The sequence below is a fragment of the Phymastichus coffea genome, unplaced genomic scaffold, assembly GCF_024137745.1.
Source record: "Phymastichus coffea isolate CEN01 unplaced genomic scaffold, Cenicafe_Pcof_1.1 PCOF00028, whole genome shotgun sequence".
NCBI lineage: Eukaryota > Metazoa > Arthropoda > Insecta > Hymenoptera > Eulophidae > Phymastichus > Phymastichus coffea.
In genome coordinates, this window is record NW_026706839.1 from 1,446,177 (window position 1) to 1,456,321 (window position 10,145).

General features: G+C 35.6%; 3 protein-coding genes across 3 annotated transcripts; 1 reads left to right on the forward strand and 2 right to left on the reverse strand.

Annotated features, from left to right (window-relative positions):
* Position 1: 1 nt before the first annotated feature.
* LOC131675661 (uncharacterized) lies at positions 2 to 985 on the reverse strand. Its single transcript, XM_058954718.1, has 5 exons — positions 895 to 985; positions 684 to 739; positions 507 to 625; positions 282 to 432; positions 2 to 219 (listed from the first exon to the last, which is right to left on the reverse strand). The coding sequence occupies exons 1-5, from the start codon at positions 983 to 985 to the stop codon at positions 55 to 57; spliced, it is 582 nt and encodes a 193-aa protein (XP_058810701.1). The 3' UTR covers positions 2 to 54.
* A 529-nt stretch (positions 986 to 1,514) lies between these two features.
* Positions 1,515 to 2,380, forward strand: LOC131662861 (protein singles bar-like). Its single transcript, XM_058932831.1, has 4 exons — positions 1,515 to 1,664; positions 1,806 to 1,988; positions 2,067 to 2,207; positions 2,306 to 2,380. The coding sequence occupies exons 1-4, from the start codon at positions 1,515 to 1,517 to the stop codon at positions 2,378 to 2,380; spliced, it is 549 nt and encodes a 182-aa protein (XP_058788814.1).
* Positions 2,381 to 2,620: 240 nt separating this feature from the next.
* Positions 2,621 to 9,838, reverse strand: LOC131675747 (uncharacterized). Its single transcript, XM_058954862.1, has 5 exons — positions 9,685 to 9,838; positions 8,291 to 8,698; positions 6,765 to 7,199; positions 4,947 to 5,554; positions 2,621 to 4,681 (listed from the first exon to the last, which is right to left on the reverse strand). The coding sequence occupies exons 1-5, from the start codon at positions 9,685 to 9,687 to the stop codon at positions 4,468 to 4,470; spliced, it is 1,668 nt and encodes a 555-aa protein (XP_058810845.1). The 5' UTR covers positions 9,688 to 9,838; the 3' UTR covers positions 2,621 to 4,467.
* Between the last annotated feature and the right edge of the window lie 307 nt (positions 9,839 to 10,145).

Consider the following 10,145-nt stretch of genomic DNA (forward strand, 5'->3'; position numbering starts at 1 on the left):
GATCAACCTTTCATAACTAGATAGATGAATTATCTAAGAGTTAATTTAGATTTGTTACAAACTGTGTTCATTGTACAATGTCTTGAGAATACATATATTTTCCTTCAATCTCCTAGAAAACTTTGCTATGCTTCTCATAATAATTGCTTGATCAATATCATATCCGTTAGCTAAACCTTTTATTATTTGGCTACGTGATGGTGGCGTTCGCATCAACAGCTAGAAAACGTTGATAAAATTTTTGAAAAATTAAGATCCATTACGAAGTATAAATTACATACGGAAAATAGCTGCTGAGCCGTATATCCTTGATATGGCTCTAAGGTGTTTTTATAAGCCATCGTAAAGTTTGCTGTTTGATCTTCGATGAATTTATTAGACTCATAATCGCTGACTATATATTCAAAGTATGTTTGTACCATATGTAACGATCTGGACAGATTTCAAACTAAAATTAATTATTAAATAAGGTAACCAATTGTGAAATATATTATATTTATATTGACCTGCCCAACCATAGCAAAGCATCAGAAACAGTGGTGTTGCTACTATTTTTATCTACTGATATTAATTTTTGTAGCGTGTAGTAGCGATGCTGATTTTCATTGAATTTCTCAGTTAATATCTGTAAAAATATACATTTAAAATATACTACTTCTATTGTTTTGAAATGTGTTACTTACCCCTATATTTGCCTGCATATCATATTTCATGGTCATGAATATTTTTCCAAAGTAATCTATCAGAAATATTTAATATTATACAATAGTAATACATTTGATGAATTTCCCTTAAATTTTCTTTTTACTATTCTTAGCGTGTGACCGTATTATTTATATTAACAAGTTAAGGTTAGCTATTTGTGACTATTTTTTTCACAGAAAAATTAGTTACCTAAAATCTTTACAAGTTCTTTCGAAGTCGATAAAAATTCTTCGCTGGATATTTGACCGTCAAACGGCTTCGGGAACAGTGGTAAGTACATGATACTTTTACTATATTATTCCGCAGTTATGGTCATCATGTTAATATTAGTATTGATATTTTTATCTAAACAATTGCTATCTACGCTAAATCAGAACGATATAATCAATATTTTTATAATGCGAAACTACAGGTATAAGGCGAGCTTTTTCATTGGCGTTATTTTATCAAAATATTACATATACAATTATGTGAAATGAAATTATATGTATAAAATATAATTGCACATTATTTTACTTTGAAGAATTTATACGTAAGCGATTGATCTTGGGTAAAGGTAGGGGATAACACATAAAATTATCCAAACTTAAAATATCTCTGGCTCTCAGCTCTACTCGAAGCAATCCGGGGGGTGCAAGCGACGAGTGTACCACAAGAACTCAGTCTTTTTAAGACAGTAAACGTGATTGCACGTCAAGATGCTTTATTGAGTTTATTATAACTTATGAGTGGTTTTCGTTGCACGCAAAAATAATAGTTAATTTTTAATAATCAACTTCTATTGAAGTGAGCGTTACACTGTCCGCAAAATGGGTAAAAAAGGTGTACCAATTGTGAAAATCGCACCAAATGAAACGTACGGATATGGAGGAGTTAGTTGTTGTTGTTTACGATGCTGCACGTGCATTCATATTGAGTTTCTGAAAACTCTACCAGGAGCTGTTAAATTGGTGGAAGTGGTACGTACGGATAATATCTATAAAATAATCGGTAAAATCCATTGCAATATGCTAAACAAACAAATCTGTTGTTAAATAATTTTTTTTTAATTATAGAAATGGTTATTGCTCTTATTATTAATTATTCTATATTATTTTCAGGTGATAAATTTTATTATTCAAGGACTATTGATTAACTATGGGCTATTATATCATGCACAACTAGGTTCAGCTTTTGAAGCAGCATTGACAACTTCTTCTGCTTGCTTTTTTAACTCTGGGGTTTTACTCGTCTGTTACATGGTTTCTGAAAAATCCTACAAACTAATTCACTCGTCCTATTTTGTAAGATCATATATGTGTACAATATTACGTTGACGTAGAAATAATATGAAACTTATGTGACTTTTTTTCAATATTCAGGAAATTATATTCAACGTTATCGCTTGCTTCATGTGTATGAGCTCGGCTTCTTGTCTTGGATTTGCTACAAAAATGTTTTTATGGCCATTATATGTTATTACGCCAGGATTTGATGTTTTCCCAGCTATGACAGCAGCATATGTAAGTAATTCGTATTTAGTTCCTTTTTCTATTGCCAATTATAAATAAAAAAAGAAAAAATGTATTATTTATTTTGATATTTTTCGTTTAATTTACAGTTCTTAAGTGCAACAGTTGGAGTCATATACGGGGTCGATATTTATCTTGCATTGAGATTGCGCAAAGGATCCTAATTAAACGTGTAATCTTCTTTTACAATTTTTTCAATTTAGAGCGTAGTTCCACTTCTCTTACAGCCTTCCAATCACTTCTTAGATACCAATAATTAAACATTAAATGTAAGTTATGATATTATTTGTAAAGAAATATTTTATATTTTTATACGAAAATCATTTTTTGAATGTAGATACTTGTAGATACTTATATTTTTACTTATATTATGTGATACGAAAGAAAATAAAAATACATTTTCGATTGGAAAAGATCACCCTTTTTATTGTTGGAATGGAAACAAACACTGAGGGAGAGTAACATAGGTTTATTATTATGATCATCTTTTGCTATGGAAATTCGATTCATTTGGTATAGATTAAACTCTTCATTGTAAATGGTTGTTTTTATACTAAATGTCTTCGTAAAGTTTCATTTGATATTATCGTGGATGTGATCGACTGTATCAGTGTTTACATTCTATATATTGTTATAGAGTATTCATTTTATCATAATAATACTGTGAATGCGGATCTCGTTATACAGGTGAGAAATGTTTAATGCCTTGCAGTCGAAAGTCATGTATATTTAATACGACCACATCGTATTTGTTATTTTATCATTGCTTTATCTTAGGCTTTGGACGCTGTAATAATTTGATTGTGGATAAATGCCATTGTCTGTGAAATTTTTAGTTAATTATACGTTTAACTTATGATTTGTGCTTAATTAATGTGCACATATATCTGAATAGAATTGTATTCTATCTTTCCAGACAAATGCACGATTTCATGGATGCGATGATTTTTTATTGCAATCGATTGATTTTTATTTCGGTGCAAGGAAGCGCCATTGGCATTTGATATAACATATTTATTGAAGTGTAAGGTTGGGGTAGCCTCTGAATCGCTTATTTTAAATTATTGGAATGAGAAATTTCATAATTTCCGAAGAGGCTCGTGACTAGAATTTTTACACAAACAACAATTCTACGTTTTCAAATACTTATAAAAATACTTTTGAGTGTAAAGCTTAATGAAAACAATATGTATAGTATAGGAGTAAAATATCATAACAAGAATACATTTTATTTTAGTATAATAATTTAAAATTAATATATCAAGCTAACGAACACATTTGAATTTATTTCATTAAACATATATCTCTAAATAATAATTTGATTCAGCTCTTTTATTACAAATATTTAGCTAAATAATCTTTAGCCTCCTCGGGTCGAGTACATCTGATAGGAACTCCTACCTTAGAATTTAATATCTCATGTGTACTCGATTTCATCACAATAAATATATTTAATGTATTGCCTTATTATAATGAGAGCGAAAAGCGAAAGCACTTAAATCTCAAAAAATTGATTCTCTTTTTTCTGTACATTGCAGAATATTGATGCATGCTACTTCACCTTCTACTGAACAATTATGCCATCATATAAAAGTATCTAAATGCTACTTTCTTTTTGCACTTATAAAATAAAAATATTACTACACTTTTTCTAGTATTTAATTTCTCGATTTGAACGAAAATCACTACCAATAAAAAATTAGCAGATAAAAAACCAATTTTTTGAGATCATATTTCATAAATATTTTTTGTTGTTGCTCTAAGCACTTTGGTAATGATAAGCGTACATGATATATTTTACGCGATACAATATTCAGCAAAATATATATTTTTCCGAAAATTGTGGAAAAGGTTTCAAGAAAATTTAGAGCGACAAAAAAATTAAATTATAGTTAAGCATTCTATCTTGAATTTCAATAAAAAATTATATTTTGCTGACTATTTTTATTCTATTTTATATTGATAAATGTAAAAGAGACCGCTGTCCTGCGCAGATATACGAGTGAAATGAGGCGTATCAATGCACAATTGTATTAGTTCGTGTAATAAATACAAAATTTTGCTCCAAAAATGCCCAATGGATTGGATGATCGGTCGTTTTTTGAAAAAAAATAATAAACAAACAAACAAACAAGCAAACAAACCAACGGAATACAATTAATCAGTTTCATCTTATACTAGAACGGCCTTGGAGATCACAGGATTACACGATTTTAAGCGAATGTCTCGCCGATAAAGAATATGCGTGTCCCTAGAAGGCCGTTGGTAAGGGATGCTTGAGGATGCTACCAAGTGAATCCTCTGCGACGAGAGTTAATGCAGTGACGTAATGGGGTGGTGGCGCTGGGACCATTGCTTCCAGGGTCAAATGGTTGCCGGGAAATTGGCGCGATGCCACGACCATCCCACCCAATGACTCTCGCAACTCGATTATTCGCACGCCGTGTCGTGACCTCACGATGTTCCTGAAAATTGCAAGTATTTTCTTTATATTTGGTTGCTTTGTTGTAAAATTATAAGAAAAGAAAATAGCGTGGCAAATAAAATTGATATTCAGCGTCTGCCAAAAGCAAACTAACAATGTTTCTTACATCGAAATGAATTATTAGTGAAACTGTAAGCACGAAGTGTCACAGACAAGAAAAATTAACAAGTTGAATGGAAGTCTCTGCCAACTAAGAATAAAGAAAGGAGAAGAAACGTAATCCTCCGCTGAAGATTATGACTGACCTCTTTCCGTCATACTTCAAATCGTTGAGGTTCTGGCACTTGGCATTGTCACTATCCAAGTTAAACCAGCGATGATGTGCCAGCAGTGCGGCACAACTACTGCCCCAAAAAGTTCGATCCGTCTGCGAGGGAGTCTCGTTACTAGCTGTCATACTTTTAGCGAACGATCTATTTAATTCGGGACTCGTTGGTGCCGACAATCTTCCGGGATTCCGTGCAGTCGTTTGCTCGAATCCCAGTGTATTTGGCCTTGCTGTCTCCGACAATAATCTTCCTCGCCTTGGGCTTGCAGCTTGTACTGGCTGTTGTACCGTGACAGTGACACTGAGCGGGCGACTTATTGCGACGGTCGTGTGTTGTGGCACTCGTCTTACGGGATTACGATTTGCATCGATACCAGCTGCACCGACGAACACGCGGTCAACGTAGTCGAACCCTCGACCCATTATTCCATCGCGCGTGTGTCCGAGGTCGAAGGTGTGGCCGAGTTCGTGTAGTACCGAGCCGAGTGTCGTCGCGAGACAACCACCGTGAGTACCTCGGTAATTGCTGTCATCCATTAATTGCTCTGTATCGATTATCGTCGTGTCGAGGAAGCGAGACAAAATCTGCACAGTCATAATTGAGGTTGCATCAACAAAAATTAACATGTTACAATTTTTAGCAGCTGATTTTTTCATTTAACGGATCAAATTTCGATTTGGCTCTTAAAATTTATTCATTTATTTTCATTTTACTTAATGATGAAAGAATATGAATCATTTTACATATCGTGTTTTACTTTAGACTAACGGTGGGTGAACTCAAGAGAGAAAATAGCATGTTTAGATGAAAAATGTCAACTCACAAGTTTGTAATATTTCGCGATGAGCCTTCGCTGTTTCGTTTCTCATTATCATGTTAAAATTATTAGATATATTATTAATAGCAATAGTTTTCTACTATAGAATTCGCTTAAAAATGTGCCACTACCAAGGATCGTTATTCAGCACACTCGTGTTCATTTACTCCGAAGTTACAACTCGTTTGGCACGATTGTTTAAAGTTTTGACTCGAGCTCTCTCATGTATAGGGAGAGTCACACAGCAGAGAGCTTAAACTCACAGTTTGTAGTACTTTGTCCTGCCGTAAAATTTAGAGCAGCGCGCTCGTACGAATTCAGTTTACACTTTTAGTATATTTGCATACTGTACAAGCTTGAAATGCAAGGCATCGATTCAGTCAGCCATCTACTTTAGCGAGTAGTTCTTTTTCCGCTTGCGCGCTGTATGTTTAGATTTGAAACTTCGAAAATGCAAGTACACCTCACGAATCAATATGTTCTTATTTCTTGAGAGGGAGAAAAAGGGAATGAGAGAAAGAGAGAAAGCGAGAGAGAGCAGTATAATTTTCGTGAAAGACTAAAATTTTAACTAAAATTATTAAATAAATTTTTGTTTGGTGCTAATTTGGTCTGCATTTTAATAGATGAGCTAATTAAACTTATTAAATGAAAATTTACTGTTAGCGATATTACGTGCGTTGTTCAAGGTTTTTTACGATTTATTTTCAGTCGTTATCCAACGCAAGGTATCATCGATCGATTATGTAAGCAGGAAACTATTGACGGTAATACGATGGAGCATTATCGTCATATCGCTAAGTAAATATTATAGTGATTCAGTTATAAATATCATTAATACCCGCATTATGTGCAGTTGCAGTCAATATATATCACACCAAAAGAATAAGAACGGAAATCGATTTTTCAAAATAGCGTCATTCAACTTCTTATCATTGCCAATGTTCTAAAAATAAGCGCACTCAATGAAACATTACCTGAGCCATGCAAGTTGGCCACGTGTGCAGACAAGCCGACCCAAAAAGTGCCAATCCACCGCCACCCAAAGCGGCATGACCCTGCGTCCTTGCTAATGTATCCTCGTGTGTTCGAGGACTTGGTGCCCCTCTGTATCTTGTGCAGGATAAGAATGCCAGATACTTTCGATCTTTTGATGCCAATGGTCCAGTCATCAGTTCACGACCGATCAGTTCCCAAAGTTCGCGCTGCGACATTGCTCTCGCACGATCCACGTGTAATACACTGTGCATTACAAGACATTCGGGCCCGTCGAGGTCACGTTCCAACTGGAAGGTCTTACGTCCATGTCCAGCTTCGCGTAGCTTTTCAGCTGTCAGGCTCTGCAGCAGACGTGCACCCAAGCCAATTCGGGTTGCTGCACTCTCCGGTGAACGGTCTTCTGTTCGTGGACCCTGACAGATCACATTTTTCAAGATGTAGTATACCCCAAAAAGTATTTTAGTCGGTTAATTAAATATTTTTTTTTAAGGAATTCGATGATTTCACATTTTGGAAAGTCGCAGGTCAAGCATCGTTGTTTTACACAATGATTTTTAGTTAGGGTATTCCGAGAATTTTTTGAAGGACTTTCAATTAGAAAGCAAAGACTTTTTGTACCTCGAGAGCTATTCGAGTGGTAAAATGTTTTATAGCGTAACTTAAACAATGAGGATTCGACATAGATTTAAACGAGTATGAAAAAAAGGTTATAACGTACTGCGCTGTTCTTCGACAACTCTCTCATTAGAACCCCTTTCTAAGAATGCCTAATATGTGTATTTATAGAATATCCATACATAATTATCTGGTCGCGTTATTTTGCGAGTGTTCTGCGTATAACGATAAATATTTTAATGATATTCTAGCGTTTTTACACAAGATGGTCATCAATTTCAAAATTAAATATTTTTCTTTCAAAAATTCATGAACGTGAATTTATTCACGTGGGTTTGAAATAACTAACGAAATAAAAAATTCAACAATTTCACGGTTAAATTTTACGATAAAAGGATTCCATGCAAAACCTCGAAAACGGAAAATGCATTTCGCATTGTTGTGTATAAGAGTAATTCGTTTCTTTGGTTCTCCATTGTTCCATTACATTTATTGGGCAATTCAATGAATAACTCACGAATTTAATTAGCTTACTCAAGAGTTCATTCCAAATTAATATATTTAATAAAGTCGCGTTCTCTGTTATCGCACAATCCTTCCGTCTACTGTGTATACCTTCGTTCCAGCGTATATTAAATTTTCCGGTTGGTTGAGCTTTCTTGCCAAGTTTCAAATAAGCGTAAAAAATAAGAGCACAAAATTTATCTAGGGTGAAGCGCATCCAAAACGAATTATATTTGGCAGTAACGCGCCAATGCTGCCAGAATATTTATCGGGGAAGAGAGGGAAAAACACGACGTCCGCGTTCTTCATTTGCTCGCACGCGAGAAATCAATACACACCAGCAGCATCATTGGCAATGAGGTCGGTATGATAATGATACTTTTACCTGAAAGTAACCATCGTGACCGGCGCAAATCACGTACACAGGTGTAACCCTTAATCGTGTTGATCTGGGCTCGTAGACAAGGCTAAATTTACGTTTGAAACCACCAGCTTCGAGTTCCAGTCTGTTCACACCACGTTGTAATTCAACGAGAACACGGAAATCACCAGCTACTACCGGCCACTCGGACGTTGGATTTTTGTGGCCACCGTTTCGTACTCGAATGTAAGTGCAACCTAGTGGTGCTTTACCACGAATGAGTGCCAAACTGTACGTTAGAGTTTCACCCTCAAGAAGATTCTTTATATGGATGCCGTCATGCTGATTGCCGTTTGACGATGTTGTCGACATGAATGAGTTGCTGCGGTGATGCAGATGTAAATTGTCTGTTAGAGATGTATCCGCCAACACCTGCAAAGAATATTTTATATCGATTTTGGCGGAGCTTTGCTAAAGTTATTTCAACTTTTCTTTTTTATTTCAATTGATCTATCTGCATCCGAGATAAAAGTTCTTGGAAGCGAGTTCTATTGATTAACAACTTGAGACTGTTCGCTAATCTACTGAAGATTAGATTATTTTAAGTTCAGTTTGAAACTCAACTTAAAGCGAAATAATTGAAATTGCATATTATGCCAAGCTGAACGGAAATAATGTAATGTTAACTTTTTACACTATTGACAAAGTAACTTTTAAATGAATTCAATGAACATTTGTGTTACGTTTCGAAAACATAACAGTAATATCATTTAATTTAAACATTTTTATTTCTGCAGATATACAAAAAATTATTCTAATTTTATTCCAACGGTAAAGGGATTACTGCTAACTTTTTAAAATACAAACGATCTCATTAGCAATAGTTTTATTATTGTTTTTTTGAAAGCTCTAGAAACTTTTTTATCGCTTAAGCACGGAGAATTTCCGTAAGGTGCTGCAACCTAGTGGTGGTCGACGCTGGCTCAGAACTCTGTCTCGTGTGCCTCCACCCGCCTGCGACGGAGCATCACTTAACGGTACATCGTAAACACATACCCGAATAGGCTTACAAGGCTATCGAAAAATTAATCATAGCAGCAGATGCAATGACAGTAATAGTACTCTGCTTGTCCTCGATAAACTTGCAAGCTCACAGGAGCACGTAGTTCTGCATGGCAGAGTAAAGCTCTCGTTTTATCCATTGGGACAAAATCGATACGCTTGGTGAAAACAAAAAAAAATGTTCAAAGATAATTTAACAAGCAGCCCCGAGCTCGTGCGCTTTGAAAAAGCCGAAGCTCGTTGTCGTCCGCTCGTATGATACTTTCTCATCCTCGTCAAACATCCCTCGCGCACGACCCAACCCTCTCTACGCTAATTTACGACGCCTAAACTTAACGAATCAAGCAAAAACTCACCATGATGACGGAGCGTGTGCGCGAAGTGTGGAGGCTACGCGTTATTCAATAGAAATTGCCGGCAGCGACGGCAGAGCAGCAGCTCCCGTATGTTCAGCTGCCAGCTGTGCTGCTCTGGTCTCTGTAGTACTCTCGTTGCGGACACCAGGCGCAGTTCCTACCGCTGCGCTACCGACGGATTGCCAACGTACTACTCGACGCGCCTGTGCTCTAAAAGCGTTTCCACGCGACCTGTATATATGTGCGGTTGTATGTATGTATATCGCTGGAGGGTTCAATTTTTCCCCCTCTGAGGGCTTACATTTTTCAACGACTATTTGTCTGAAGTACAAATGATTGTGTTCACGTTATCCTCTCCCCGAAAAAGTTACTCTAAAACTTCATACAGCTTCTGTCGTGGCTTCTTCTAGCTGGAAAATTATATTTTTAATTTTATACAAATCATTTCGGATTCTTAATTG